The following is a 16529-nucleotide window of genomic DNA, read 5'->3' as shown; positions in this document are numbered from 1 at the left end:
GCTTTGGGAGCAGCAGCCCTGGAACTGGAAGCCCTGCCTGTGGCTGAGGCTACCTGTCAGTGGAGCTGGGATGGATGAGTCAGGGGATTAAGATTGCACCCTAAGTGAGCAGCTAGGTTTGTAGGTTGGGAGGGGATTTTTTTTTTGTGTGTTTTTGGTATCTGGAAGTGAGGGCCACTAGTCAGGCAAAATGCTTCAGTTGAAGTTTTTGAATGCTTTCTGTTAATTATTGGAAAAAGACATTAAAAGTGAGTTATATATCCTAAAACTGACAATTAGGTCTGGAGTTACTGGTATGCTCTTGTTATAATTTGAGAATGCTGAAAGGTGTGTTTACAACTGTGTGCTAAGGTTCTTGCTATACATGCTTCCCAGATATAAAAATAAAATTACATAAATGACAAATACTGTAAATGTTTTAGATAGCCATATATTCATATCCCAAACATTTAATTGGTGTTACCTTGTATACTTCGTTTGAAGAAAGCCTTACAGCCCTCACATGACCAGACTCCATAATGATACCCAGATGCATAGTCACTACACACGGCACAGTATCGAGTCTCTTTGCTGGATTCCATTGTTGGTGTTCCCTTATCAATAGTTCCAGTTATCCGATCTCTTCCATTCTGGCGTCTGCTGTCTGAACCTGATCTGGAAGAATAATATGTACATTTTTATTAGTAAAAACAGCTTTAGGCAGGCAGATATGAAAAAGAGCATTGAGGAAAATTATGTAACTGGATCTTTTTAAGAAACTAGCTGGCAATTTGTGAGAAATTACATGTGAACTGGATACAATGATCTCAATGAGCCTCTATGAAGCACAAAGCTGCCCACGTAAGTTCCAAGCTGCCAATGGACATGATCTGCTGCCCCTCTGCAATCTATAGGCTGAATTAAATGTGTTAATTGCTCAGCACAGGAAGGGGTAACATTATATGCTTATAAGATAAGCACATCCTAAATAATGCAAAGGAAAGTGAAAAGTAAATAGAGACTGGTCTATTATATTTTTAGCTGTACAAGACTTACGTACACTGTAACCATAGAAGCCTTCAAAATATATCACTCCCTGGGTGACATTTGACTCCTTCCATTTACAAATGAAAATGCTGTAGGGGTGAGTTTAGATGAAACTGTCAATCCCCAGAGATCACCAAGGGGCTAGTGATGGCAAAGCTGAAGGTTTTCAGGGCTTTGGAACCTTCTAAGAGATCACACACTTGCAAAAAGCTGAAAGAATATCTAGGCAATAAACAGAGAATTACAGATTCTCTATAAGAATGGCCAATTTCTCTTTTAAAAAACTGATCCTTCACATAGTTCCAGCCTAACTGTAAATTCACACTTCAATCCAGTCATATAATTATTCCAAATATTTAAAAATAATTGCCTTAAATCTGTTTTTATATTTTTGCCATTTCATTCCGTGCCATCAGACGTAAGACTTTAAGTGACTTGGGCATGGAAGCCATAGTTTGAGGTAATTGTTTGGTTTATATAATGAAGCTTTGCTGACGTCTATCATCCAATCATGTAGAAACAAAAATACTGTTTTTTTTCTTGCAAATGATTGGGTGCAAGTGAAAATTCCCTTGCAAAGTAAACAACCTATTTGCCTTTAGTAAATCAACCCCTTAAAGTGAATTTGTGTTTTTCCCATGCGGGGCAAGCAACAGATTACATTTAATGCCTCAATGCCCAGCTTTATATACTTACTTTCCTTTCAATCCCTCACTGTTCTATTTAGTCACCATGAGGGACAGGAAGTTCCAGTGTAAGCTATGAACCACCATAGTCATAGCGTAGATGTAGCTTAGGTCTCCCCAGGATACTGATGTTAGAGCTGTCTCATGCAATGTGTTAAATGCTCCTTCATACCAGGTATTTCCTTTGGCTTCCAAAAAAGAGTGGCAGTGGAGCAAAGGAAAATTAGGTGTGGTAGGTACAGTATGTGAAGCTGAGGTTGGGGTATTGAAGCAAAAATGTTGCTTTGCTAGAATAGGAGATGTTTGTTTAGGGAGCATGCACAAAGCAACCTCTGTCATCAGCATGCTTACATTGTGTCCCTCTCTTTTCCAAACATACCACAATAATTTCCTCAGGAAGGAGTTTTCATACAAAGCCCATCTGCCTTGCCTATCCACAGGGCCCCCTTGTGACAACTTTGCCTGTGAAAGTGACCAGGATCATTTAGGCTGCACAGTCTTTTAAAGAACAAAGGATGACAATCTGTGGCAATGTCTATTGAGAACAAACACTACTTAAACATAACTGAGCTGGGATTAGTGAAAGATAACAAAAACAGCTGGGTCACACCTCTATCCCTCAGACTACACAGGCAATGTCGACCTAATAGTGAACAAGTACTGAAATGTTTCTCTTATTTTAGATGTAATTTCTAAAGAAAGCCAGAGATGAGAGACCAATTTTTTACTTTCATGGAGAAAATCTTTATGAATGGTAATGCAGAAAACTCTTCCTTTCTTAGGGACTCCAAAAAATGTTGGTACCTACCAGTATGTGGAGAATAAAAGTCAGGTCAGATTAAAAAAGTGTTGACTCCAGTGCCAAGTGTAAGAGTATCTCCATTTAGACAGGTCCAGACCTTAATAACAAACTTCTGGGAGTGCTTTTCTGATTTTGCAGGTACTTTTGCTTTCATAGCTAACATCCAACAGATGTTTCATTGCTTCTTTGTTAGAGAGAAAGATAGAAGCTTCTTAAGATTTCTTTGGTTCAGAGACAATGATCACATAACATAGACACCATAGAGAAATATATGATAGAGTACTTGCTAAAGGGACACTTCTTGATAAAGTTGGCATTTTGTTCAAGAGGCTAAGATGGCTCAGATTCTTTACAAATGATAGAGAAGGATTTCTATGTGGATGACTTTGAATTCCAATGACTCCACAAACAGTATCCTCAAAAGAGCACAGGAAATTCTTCCCTGCTCAAACCTCTGGCTTCACAATATTGCTCCCAAGAGCACAGAAGAAATGGAAGCTTTCCTTCCCAAGACCACTCTAAAGTGGTTCTGAATGCAGGACATTTTATTACCTTAATGCATTCCCTGTCTTAAAGTAAAAATGCCCCAGTATTTGTATTGCCCCTCCCCCCACCAACCTGCCGAAATAATTACCTGTGTCTTATCTCACTCCAACACTGTGCAGCACTGCTCTCTCTTCCTCTGCTCACAGGACTAAGTGAGAGCAGTGGAAGCTATTTGCTCTTGCTGAAAAAAAAAAAAAATACTGTGATCGGTGGGATGGAGGGAGTGTCAGAGCTGCTCTGTGTGTGTGTCTATGAATGCAAACAGCCCGGCTTGGGGGCAAGCCCACAGGTTTGCCCCCATAGGCAGTGGCTTCTGTGGTGGTGGGCAGAGAAAAGGAGTGCCTAGAGGGCTGGTCGGGGGTCCCAGAAGAGGAGGATCAGGGCCACTCTGTGCAATAACATTGCACAGATCAGATAATTATAACATGGTTGTTACTTAAGGAAAAAAAAATGGGACTTGAAATCCAATTCTTTTACCTTTCAAAAATGTATACTGTAGAAGAGGAAGCAAAAACTGTGTATATTTGCTGATGCTTCTGTTAAAACAATAGATACTGTTGCCTACTTCAAAATGATAGGCATCAAAACACAATGCCACATAGCTAAACTTGTCACTTGAGTAATGGACATTGAACTCAAAGGCACGGAGTTGTAACCTGACAGAAAAAGTAATGTTACATCTACAATGAGACCAAACAATTTTATTTTACCAACAGAGTGCTAGGAATTAAGAGTTTTACCTGTCCAAAATACTGACACTGTGCACCACCTTACCACAATATTGCATACCACACACCAGGTAGGCCCCCCTGCTTTTATTCAAAAGCTTGAAAGCACTGCATTCAGTAATCTCCTGGTAGAAGCCTTTTTGACAAGTTAGAGATGCAGGATATATATATATATATATATATATATATATATATATGTATATATATATATATATATATATATATAAAGGCGTACCTCGGTTTACAAATTTAATGCGTTCACCAGGACGTTTCATATTGCGAAAATTTCATAAATCGAAATGCGAAACGTGGTTTCCCATAGGAGTGCATTGAAAACCAATTAATCCGTTCCGGAGGTCAGAAAAAAGTAAAAAAAAAATCTTTTATCTGTTCAAAACTCTTTATAAAGTGCACTTTAAAGGCATGGGGCCGGCGCTATAAACCTCCCAGGTGCAATGCATCTTGGAGAGACTTACTTCATATTGGGAAACAAATTCGTAAACCGAGGCATTATTTTCTATGGATTTTCATTCGTAAACCGAAAATTACGATAACCGAGGCATTCGTAAATTAAGGTACGCCTGTATATATATATATATGTAAAATTAAGCATCTTCTAGAAAACAAGCATAATGCAAACAATGTGCTCAAACACTGCATTTCTGCCAGATATTTAATGATGCATAAAAGTTTACACAGAAAGGTTGAGTTACTGCTTAAAGTCAGGAGGTTTTCTCTGCAAGTTCAGACATTTTAAACATTTAAAACATCTTTTTTTTATTGACATCTAAGAATGAAATTTGCCTTCATGGGAAAACCTTCAAAAATCCTTCACTGACTGAGTTACAGACCTATAAATCAAATGTATCCTTATACATCTATGGTCCTTAAAATGTTATTTATTATTGGGAGTTCCAGTGTGGATATTGGACAGCATATAAGCATATACAAAGCGGACATTTATAGTTTATTTCTAACATGTAATAAAGTAAATATACAAAGGCAGTAAATTTTAGCAATATAAATGTAATGAGCTCACTTTGACTACAGAACAGATGGTCAGTTGTGTAAAGAATATGAAAAAAAATGTTGAAATATCTAAAACAGCCATAAAGCACTGTCACTTCAACTGCTAGCTGGTATGTCATTACAGGATACAGTAGTGACGTAGCTATTAGCAGGTAGGACAAATGAAAACCAGACATCCAACACACCTGGAAGTGTGTTGTATGCTGAAGTTTTTTCTGAGACCACATAATGACATTAGGATTGGTGCCCCTGGGACTGGTATCATTAATCTTTTGCAGAGTGCATTTTTATATTCATTAGCTCTTCTATTTTTATTTTTTTTTTCATTTTTTGCACACATTAATATCTGTGTTTTTGGCTATGAATATTTATAACCCCCAGAACATTACCTGAACGCAAAGGCGCTGTAGAATAAAAAAATGGTGAATGCAATTTTTTTCTCTCTTTTCATTTGAATTTTATTAAAGAGATTATAACAAATTTAACAACCTCACACTCTTTTGACTATAAAAGAACAAATCAACAGAGAAACACACATAAAAATTAAGGCATATTGTGCAGGCCACGTTTTGCTTAGAAAATGCAGTATAAATAGTAGCAGTACAGTTAAGAACTCTACAAAGCATATCATCAGATTTCAATGACAAAGTAGTGTCACACTGAGCCCTACAGTGCCTATAAGGCCCCTGACACACTGGACTGATTGGTTCCGCCTGTCAGTTTTTCAGGTGGACCCGATCGGACTGTCCATAGCTCTATGGAGTGGTGGTATCAGCGGACATGTGTTCTCTGACACCTGCCAGCATCCAATCTGATCCTGTCTGCTGAAAACAGGTGGATGGGGATCTGTTCCCCATCCGTTTGGTGGATCAGATCAAATGACAGTTGGATAGAAAAGGAGAGGCGGTCCGTTTCCATCCAACTGCCCCATAAAGAACAGGTGACTGTGTCCATGTCCACTCTGTATAGCAGAGCGAACACAGACCTGTTAGCCACGTGCTCAGTGGGGATTAGCAGAAAGATCCACCGCTGAGCAGGTGGATCCAGTTGATGGAGTCCGCCCTGTCTGAAAGGGGCTTAATGATTAATCGATGATGGTCAGGATCACTAATGCTAGCCGAAGTCAAAATAAGGAGGGGGGGAATGGGGGAAGTGGGCTAAAATGAAGAATAGAGAATGAAATGGTGGGTGTTTAATTTTTTTATGTTACGCAATAATTGTGCAGCAGTTTTTCAAACATAATTTAAAAAAAAACCACTTGAATGGATTTTAATGCACAAAAACACAATATAATACCAAATTGTTTGGTAAAATATAAAAAATTATGTTATGTTGAGTAAATAGATATCAAACATGTCACACTTTAAAACTGCGTATGCCCGTGGAGTGGCCCCAAACTACGGTACCTAAAAATCTCCATAGGCAAAGCTTTAAAAGCCTTTACAGGTTACCAGTTTGGAGTTACAGTGGAGGTCTGGTCCTAAAATAATTTCCCTTGCTCTAATGTTCATGTTGATACCTCAAGTGTGGCGCAAATGCAGTTTACTTATGTGTGCAAACCTCTCATGCTCGTTTGCATTTGCGAGTGAGCAAGGAGAAACAGGGTGCCGTAAAACACATTTTTTAAATTATTTTCTTTGAAAAAAAATTACCCTGTATCTTTATTTTTTTTAAAATCTGTTATTGCTATTATAAGGGATGAACAACATTCCTTGTGATGGCATGGGCCTTCACAGGTCCTCTTAATAGAGAGATCTTAGGTCTATTAGACCGAATATCTCTCGTCTGATCTCCAAAGCATCTGATCAAACCAAGATTGGTTTGATCAGATGCTTGTTCAAGCCAGTAATGGCTTGCTTACATGAGACAGACACCAGAAGTGACGAAACCCTCCTCACTTCATTTATGACGTCACAAAGTGGGAGGAACAACATCAGTTCATCTCACTGTGTCCCAGGCTAGTCGCATCCTTAGCGGCCTTTCCGATCGCACAGGAGCATCTGCGTGTTTGTGTGATGGGTTTTTATTACAGTCTGCAAAGATTAACTGCTTGCCGCCCAGCCACTGTAGATATACAGCGGCAGGGCGGCACTCGCAGGCAAAACCACGTTTTAAAACGTGTGTTTTGTAAACAAATAGGGGATGAGCTGATCGAGAAAGAACAGTTTCTCTTTCTCGATCAGCCTTGTCCCATCCAGTACACACCCCCGCCCCCTAGTAAAACACTCCCCTCACTCCTATAACCCTTCCCTGCAAAATAAAGTTAACCCCTTCCTCCCCATTGCCATTAGTACAGTGTCAGTGGTTATTTTTTTGCACTGATCACTGTATTAGTGTTTTTGGGGATGTCAGTGACCCCAAGTCAGTACCCCCCAATGTCAGAATGTCCGCCGCAGTCCCGCCATAAGTCGCTGGTCGCTGCCATAAGTCCTTCATTGCCAACATTATTAGTATAAAAAAAAACCTAAAAATCCCAGTATCTTTTCCGCCATTTTTAAACGCTATAACTTTCACGTAAACCAATTAATTTACACGTAATGGGTTTTTTTTTTTAGCAAAGACATGTCGCAGAATGCATTTTGGCAGAAATTTATGACTAAATTTGATTTTTACATTTTTTTTCTACTGGACATGTTTTATAGCAAAAAGTCCAAAATATTGTTTTTTTTTCCTCAAAATTGTCAGCCTTTTTTTTTATAGCGCAAAAAATAAAAACCGCACAGGCGATCAAATACCACCGAAAGAAAGCTCAATTTGTGGGGAAAAAAAGGATGTAAATTTCATTTATGTACCGTACTGCATGACCGTGCAATTGTCTGTTAAACTAGCGCAGCGCTGTATAGCAGAAAAATGGCGTAAATTGCAGTATTTATACCATAGTTTGTAGATGCTATAACTTTCACACAAAGCAATCAATATACACTTATTGGGATTTTTTTTTACCAAAAACATGTAGCAGAATACATTTTGACCTAAATTTATAACCAACTTTGAGTTTACTATATATTTTTTATAGCTGAAAGAAAAAAATATTGTTTTTCTTCAAAATTTTTGGCCTTTTTTTGTTTATAGCGTGAAAAATAATCACAGGTGATCAAATTACACCGAAAGAAAGCTCTATTTGTGTGAATAAAAGGACGTAAATTTCGTTTGGGTGCAGCATTGCATGACCGCACAATTATCAGTTGAATTAGTGCAGCGCCGAGTAGCAAAAAGAGGCCTGGTCATTAAGGGGGGTAAATCCTCTGGAGCTCAAGTGGTTAAGGAAGAAGATGAAGGAAGAAATGAAGTAAGATTTGGTAGGAAGAGTGCAATGGGGGTTCTGAGGCTGAAGAGGGGTCAAAAACCATGGGCTGTTTAGTGAGTGGGGGGGGGAATGTAAGAAAGTGAGGAAAAGTAAAAAAAATAAACGGGGTTCTAGGAGAGAAGAAGCAAAAAAAGGAAAGATTGAATTGTTTTTGCCTAGAGTTTAGCTTTCAGGTGTCACACATTATTGTGGTGAATGATAAATGAAGTAACAGAAATAAAAGATGAATTTCAGAAATTAAACTATTTATGCTGCAATTCAAAGTTCTATCCTTATATCCTTTTTAAGAATGTAAAATTCGTCAGTGTATAAAAAGAGTTTTTATTGCAAATGACCCTTGGTTCACACTGTGCGGGTCGGTTGCAGGAAATACATCTGTTCCGACACCCGCAGCCGAATTGTGCTGCCGTTCATTTGGATGCGTATTTGAAAAGGTGTATGCACCTTTTTTTGTGCGGGACATGCGGCACAGCAGTCCATTCAAATTAATGGGCTGCCATGCCCGAGCAAACGCGTGCTGCACGGCCCGCACTAGAAGATTTTTAAAGATAAATTGTAAAGAGTTGCTATCATAGGAAGCAAAACAAGATGACTTTAAAAATGACACAGGCTCACCTAAATAAAATGTTACATAAAATACCATCCTTATAAAGCTTTCCTTTACACATGTGTAGTTAACTATGTGTGTAAATTAAATAAAGAATAAAATACATGAGGCTTAATTTTCCACACAGGATTCATGTAACTTTCATAGAGGAGTCATACATTTTTCTAATTGGATACAACTGGAAAATGTGTGAATCCTAGACAAACGTTGTGTGATCTTGTGTGGAAACGGTTTATAAAAGACCACAATTTATACAGGCAACAAAAAAACACAAAGGTGTAATGGCAACACTTGGACTCTGAGCAAAACAAAGCAAAGCACCTCAGCATCTCAAAATCTTATCAAAGTCTTTTTTTTTCAAAAGGGACATATACTTATGTACCAGTTAAAACAATGTATCACAATGTTTTCTCTTAAATGTTTATAGTAAAGAATGTGTACAAATGCAGCACTACCCTGTGATGGTCGTGGCGTCAGACCCTCAGCCCTTCTCACCAACTTGTGACCGAAGGACTAGTCAATCTAAAACCAATGCCACGCTCAGCTGCACAACGCACAAAGATTTTCCAGCTCACTGGACCACAACCTATGTGCCGCAGCCTGAGAGCGATTGTTACTGGGTCAGGTTAATTACGCAATTAACCCTTCACACTGCCACCACCACCTTTTTGTACAGAGTAGCAGGAAACTCGCCAATCTTAGCAGTAACACTATGATATTTGAATAATCGTCTGTATACACACTGTCACCGCAGGCAGATGTATGCAGAAGTTTAAAAACACACAGTAGTGCTCTTCAGAGACAGGTATTCTTAGTTTGCATTGCAGAAACAGTTCAACACTTTTCAGATAATAGGATTTATTACTAAAAAGGTCAAAATGGTGCAATAAAAATATTTACAGAAAAAGATGTAGCCAATATATATATATAAATACAGAGAGCAATACCACAACAGAGAGATAAAGAAAGAAGTTTAGAGAGGTAGAATACTTGCAGAAATCCTGGTTTAAGCAGCATTCAAGTGTCCGAACAAAAGGCTGCCTTTTCTCCCAAAGTTGGTTCTTGATGTTAAAAGGGAGATCTCTTCATCTTACCTCTCTCAGGCCTGACAGCCTATTTTGTACTTCCCCAGCAGGGGGTGTCTCTGAAGCCAAGGGCCAATCGCCTATTTGGGGAGGGGGGTCTAGGAGGAGACCCCAGCTAGAACCAAAATCCCTCCCAAGTTATACCAGGGTATATACCAGGATATCCAGCTGTGCCCGATGCACTCCTGAACACAGCACACACGAACCATGTGTCACTCAACAGAGAGGGAGAGGGGAGCTGATGTGGATTGAAAATGACTCAAAATGGGGGATCTTTAACAAGATAGATGTTCGCATCCATATTTGTACGTACAATAGCTACATACCCCTCTTAGGATTTGCTGAGTTTTGGGTCCCCCTATAGTCCTGCACAAGCAGGCAACACGCATTTTTCTTTCACACTTGCACTCAGAGTCAGTAAACAGTCCTTGAGCTTGGTTTTAAGTTTTATTAAAGGGTATTAAACTTGGATGGGGTTGAGGGGTGTATGCAGGGGTGGACAACTTTTGGGACCCCCGGGCAATAGGCATCATGGGGCCCCTGTGTCCTCGCCCACACTCAAACCACACCCAAACAAGCCCATGAAAAGGTACCAGGGGCAACTCATGGGGCCCCCTACTGACCCCAGGCCCTCGGGCAGTACCCGAGTTCCCAAATGGTCAGTCCGCCCCTGGGTGTATGGGATGCCCAAGGAATTGTGAACATGAGGACAAAGTCCTTAGCAACTATGTACAAGTTCATAGATAAACAGTCCCTCCTTGAAGAGTTCTCCAGCCCTTTTGTTGTACCTCCTCAGACCCCAGATTAATCTTCCTCTACACTCAGCTGCCTGAGGGAATCCCTGAGCAAGGGGACCCGGAAACTGCCACTGTAGCAAAGCAGCCCCAGATGCACCAGGGGGTGCAGGATTACTCACTCAGTCCTCTCCTGTAAGCTTGTGGGTTGCTGGCTGCCTTCAGGCCTTATGTTGGGCTGGCTCCTTCCCTGCTTCCTAGGCTGTCTTCTCTCAGGGGATGGTTGAGGCCGAGAGATCCTCTATCCAAGTTCCTGCCTGCGGGTAGGCCCCTCCCTGGGTCCCTCCCAGGCTCCACACTCCAGCCTTCTCACACAATCTTCCACCTGACACTACTACTACTACTGATCAGACTCTCCTATACTTAAGGGCTCGGTCAGATTCCCTGAGTATGCAGATCAGCCCCTCCTCACCCCCACTCACTACCTTCTAGAAACTTCTTAAGCTTCTAGAGCGGGGGGAGGTATGAGAGAACTGACTTGCAGAGCCCTCAGCCCTGACCTAAAGTTACCTCTCTGACTCATCCCAGGTTGACTCATACCAGGCTGTTATCCAGCCTCTAACTAAAAACCTAACTACCTCCCCCTGGCTAACTATAGGGGAGCTACACAAATATTGCAAGCATTAATTAAAGTGACAGTAAACTATATCTTTACTATCTGAAAATAATCCATACACATTCACTACTTAATAGCCCTGTAAAATATTTTTCCTTTTCCCCTGACTGTCATGTGTCTTGAACAAGCAATGCATGTTAATTGCGATTGTGTACATTATTCTATGCACACTACATATCCCATAGTCCAGAGTCCCTAGACCAGCGGTCACTAAATGGCGGATCACGATCCGCTAATGGCCCCAGCAGCACTGCTGCCTAGACCGCCAGCCAGCAATGACAGATCCGCCGCTGAGCAGGGCGGTCTTCACGCCAACATGACATCACGTGTGTGCCCCGCCCCTTTCAGCTCACTGTCTCTCCGGCTCCCACTCCCTGCTTGTGCACAAGCGTCCAGCAAGGATCCTGACAAAGCTCCTGACTGCCCTCAAGGTAGGGTGTAGTCTTACAGGGGGCACGCTGATGGGCACATTGAATGTTAAGGGGCACTCTGATGGGCACAACATAGAATGTGCCCATCAGAGTGCCCCCTTAACATAAAATGTGTCAATCAGCATGCCTCTATTTTATGTTTAGGGGCACTCTAATGAGCACATTTAATGTTAAGGTGCACTCTGATGGGAAAAACAAAAAATGTGCCCATCAGAGTGCCCCTTAACATAAAATGTACCCATCAGAGTGTCCCTTAACATAAAATGTGTCAATCACCATGCCTCTTATTTTATGTTTAGGAGCACTCTGATGGGCACATTTAATGTTAAGGTGCACTCTGATGGGCACATTTAATGTTAAGGTGCACTCTGATGGGCACAACATGAAATGTGCCCATCAGAGTGCCCCTTAACATAAAATGTGCCCATCAGAATGTCCCTTAACATAAAACGTATCCATCAGAGTGCCCCTTAATACAAATGTGGTCATTAGAGTGCCTCTTAATATAAATGTGCCCCTTAACATAAAATGTGCCCATCAGCATGCCCCTTATTTTATGTTAAAAGGCACTCTGACGGGCACATTTTATGTTAAGGGACACTCTGATGGGCACATTTTATGTTAAGGGGCACTCTGATGGGCCTGTTTTATGTTAAGGGGGCACAAATGGGCACATATTGTGGAAAGGGGCACTCTGATGGGCACATGTGATGGTAAGGGGCACTTTGATGGGCAGCACAGTGGCTAAATGGTTAGCACTTCCGTCTGGCAGTACTATGGTCGTTGGTTCAAATCCCAGCCACGGCACCACCTGCCTGGAGTTTGCATGTTCTCCCTGTGCCTGCTTGGGTTTCCTCTGGGTACTCCAGTTTCCTCCCACACTTCAAAGACATGCTAGTAGGTTAATTGGCTCCTGTCTAAATTGGCCCTAATATGTGTATGAATGTAAGTTAGGGACCTTAGATTGTACACCCCTTGAGGGTTAGGGACTGATGTGAATGTACAATATATATGTGTAAAGCGCTGCGTAAATTGACAGCGCTATATAAGTACCTGCAATAAATAAATAAATAAAAGGGGCAGTCTGATGGGGAAATATTATAGAGAGGGGTACTTTGAGTGTAAGGGGGCACTCTGACAGGAATACCTGATGTAAGGTGGCATTGTGATGGGGACACCTGATGTAAAAGGGGCACTCTGATGGGGATAACTGATGTAAAGGGGCATACTGATGGGAACACCCTATTTGGACCTTGGCCAGAAGAAAATTTTAGTGACCGGACCTCCTTGAATTTTAATGCAATACCCCTGGCCTAGGCCATCCTTGAAGTCAGATCACTGCAGAATTTAAAAGGTTGAGAGCAACTGAATTTAATTTTTTAAGTTACAAACACAAATTTGAATAATTTTTTTAAACATGAGTTTAACAGATATACTTGCTGTGTGGCTTAAACTACAAAATGTTTATATATTAGATAAATATAACATACCTATTTACAGTAAATGTACAGATATGCAAGATAATTATGTTTAATATACAATGAACACAGACATGAAATAAAATACAAATAGCCAAGCTACATGTTAACTACAGTGGGGAAAATAATTATTTGATCCCCTGCAGATTTTGTAAGTTTGTCCACTTACAAAGATATGAAGGGTCTTTTTATAATAGGTATTTTTTAAATGATATAGACAGAATATCAACCAAAAATCCAGAAAAAACACATGATACCAATGTTATAAATTGAGTTGCAGTTCAGTGAGTAACATAGGTATTTGATCCCCTACCAACCAACAATAATTCTGGCTCCCACAAACTGTGCTCATGTGGTACACAGATTAGTCCTGTCAATTTAAGAAGGTGCTTGTTGTGCTACACTGTTTGATTTATTATTTTATCTCTGTGACCATTACTTGATTATCATTGCTCTGTGTCTTTAAGCTGTCTTCTCTTGTCTAAGCTGAGATCTTTCTCTCACCATACTTGTGTATACCCCTCCCCCCTGCCTCTCTCTCTGGTAGCCATTCCACTGTATCCTGTCTTCCTGAATGCATCTTTCCAGGAGGCTTACAACATTAGGTTTTTTCTACCTATGATTAACCTCCATAAAATGGAACATATGAATGGTTTTCCTCATCTGACTTCCTCAACATGTGAGTTTATTAATTGAGTTAAACTGTTTGGCCCTATGCAAGAGATAGATTCAATACCCATTGTATAGCTGTATACATCACTGGAGATAAAGCTTATGGTCCTGTAGTTGAGTCAGTACATTGCTCCTAACAACAACTCATTATGTGTATAAAAGACACCTGTCCACAGAATCTCTTTCTTCCATTCAAACCTTACCACCATGGGCAAGACCAAAGAGCTGTCAAAGAAAGTCAGGGACAAGAAAGATCTGCACAAGGCTGGAATGGGCCACAAGACTATCAGCAAGAAGTTTGGTGAGAAGGAGACAACTGCTGGAGCGATTATTTGCAAATGCAAAAATACAAAATAACCATCAATCGCCCCTTGGTCTGGAGCTCCATGCAAGATTTCACCTTATTGGGTAAGGATGATCATGAGAAAAGTTAGGCATCAACCCAGAACTACACGGGAGGAGTTTGTGAATGATCTCAAGGCAGTTGGGACCACAGTCACCAAACAAACCATTAGTAAGACAATACGCCTCCATGGTTTAATATCCTGTAGCACCTGCAAGATCCCCCTCCTCAAGAAGGCACATGTACAGGACCATCTGAAATTTGCCAATGAACATCTAAATGATTCAGAGAAGGATTGGGAGAAAGTGCTGTGGTCAGATGAGACCAAATTGAGCTCTTAGGCATTAACTCGACTCGTCATGTTTGGAGGAAGAAAAATTCTGACTATGACCTTAAGAGCAACATCCCTACAGTCAAGCACAGAGGTGGAAACATTATGCTTTGGGGTTGTTTCTCTGCTAAAGGTAGAGGCCAATTGAGGGGCCAATAGACGGGCCATGTATTGTAAAATCTTGGATGAGAACCTTCTTCCTTCAGCCAGAACACTGAAGATGGGCCATAGTCTTCCAGCATGAAATAATCCAAAACATACCGCTAAGGCAACAAAGGAGTGGCTCAAGAAGAAGAGTGGCCTAGTCAGTCGCAGGACCTTAATCCTATGGAAAATTTATGGAGGGAGCTGAAACTTCGAGTTGCCAAGCGACAGCCAAGAAATCTTAAGGATTTAAAGAAGATCTGTAAAGAAGAGTGGACCAAAACCCCTCCTGGGATGTGTGCAAACCTGGTAACAAACTACAAGAAATGTCTTACTTCTGTGCTAGCCAACAAGGGTTTCTCCACCAAGTACTAAGCCATGTTTTGCTTGGGGATCAAATACTTAATTTACTCAGTGAACTGCAACTCAATTTATAACATTTGTATCATGTGTTTTTTCTGTATTTTTGATTGATATGCTGTCTCATTCATTTAGAATACACCGATGATAACAATTATAGACCCTTCATTTCTTTGTAAGTGGACAAACCTACAAAATCTGCAGGGGATCAAATAATTATTTTCCCCACTGTAACTTGTAAAAATGGTTTGGCAAAATTATTACTATATTTATAGTTCCATCAAATACAGTTTTTGTTCATCAATAACAGATTGAAACCCATAAAAAAGTAAAAAAAAACCCAGTAATAATCAACTACAGCATAATGTCCAAAAATAGGATAAATAATGTAGGACATTAAGTAATACACCCAAAAAGACTATTTGGCTGTATGTGGCAAGTTTTCCAGTCTATCCCCTAGGGTGCAATGAGAAGACCCTGCATATGGAAAACAGCAAAAAGAAGAATATTGCTTTAAGCTAATTTACTAAAATGTGTCAGTTTTCAAGCGTACTAAATAATTCCAACAAACAAGCACTGTTTGGCATAAACAAAGCCATTTTTCAAAAGCTCGCTCCTTTTATGTGGCCTTCCTAACAATGAAGCTGCTATTAGCCAAATGTGAATTATTACACTCCAAGTATACACCATTTCTGTACAGCCAGCACATATTGCAAGGAAGAATAGACTCTCAAATGAGCTTTTCACCTCTAGCATCACCAAAAACTGAAACTTTAAAGTTTATACTTTACAATTAACAAGTTAAACAAATGTAGAACCATCAAGCTTGCATAACCCAGTTTCATGCCTAAGTACAGTTCATCAGGAAGGGGGAAATGGGCGGGCATGTTGTGCTTTAACAGGTACAAGAAATTTAAAATCATAGTAAAAACTATTGAATACACATATTCACATATAAAGTGCCTTATCTCCTAAATTATTTGAAATTCTGCCCACACACTTCTGTAATGTATACACCCTCCCAGACAGCACAGCCAGGATGCTGCACAGTTGGTATAAATTTCTTTTTTTTTTAATTCTGTCTTCAGTTTGCCCATTTCTACCAGCTCCAGCTTGTAGAATGGGAATAAGAATAAGAAGATGGAGGTCCTTTTGTAGATTTGGAAATACCCATAAGTTCAGTTAGACCTACTAATTATATTAAGAGGTCAGAAGTATTTAGCGAATTGAACTCCAAAAAGGGTTGGAGTGCTTTTAGGTGAAGGTTGCCACAAGGAGGATGCTTGAAGGCAGAGCATGAAGATCCTCTCTGACACACTTGACTTTATGAAAGATTTGTCAATTATATATTTGCTGTACTTTATGAAAGATCTGTCACCCATGTATTTGCACAAATTAAGTTCATGTGGATTTGACACAGAATTAGATATCCATACAGCAGCTAAATAGGTTGAGAGGGTTGAAAAGGGTAGCACTGATCTTTATCATTTAATGTAATATACATTAAATTAATATTATGTTCATCATTGTGTCAAGGCAGTGCA

At 40.1% G+C, this 16529-nt stretch overlaps 1 protein-coding gene across 1 annotated transcript in view; it reads right to left on the bottom strand.

Moving 5' to 3' along the window:
- Positions 1 to 647, bottom strand: part of ESR1 (estrogen receptor 1) — a 125556-nt gene extending 124909 nt beyond the window's left edge. The window contains exon 1 of the mRNA XM_089694284.1: positions 464 to 647. Coding sequence (XP_089550410.1) covers positions 464 to 581 — 118 coding nt within the window. The 5' untranslated portion in view covers positions 582 to 647. The remainder of the gene's footprint in view (positions 1 to 463) is intronic.
- Positions 648 to 16529: the final 15882 nt, after the last annotated feature.

Source organism: Staurois parvus, unplaced genomic scaffold (genome assembly GCF_062004578.1).
Source record: "Staurois parvus isolate SC_StPar_1 unplaced genomic scaffold, SC_StPar_1.0 ptg000657l, whole genome shotgun sequence".
NCBI lineage: Eukaryota > Metazoa > Chordata > Amphibia > Anura > Ranidae > Staurois > Staurois parvus.
This window is presented reverse-complemented; position numbering and strand designations above follow the sequence as displayed.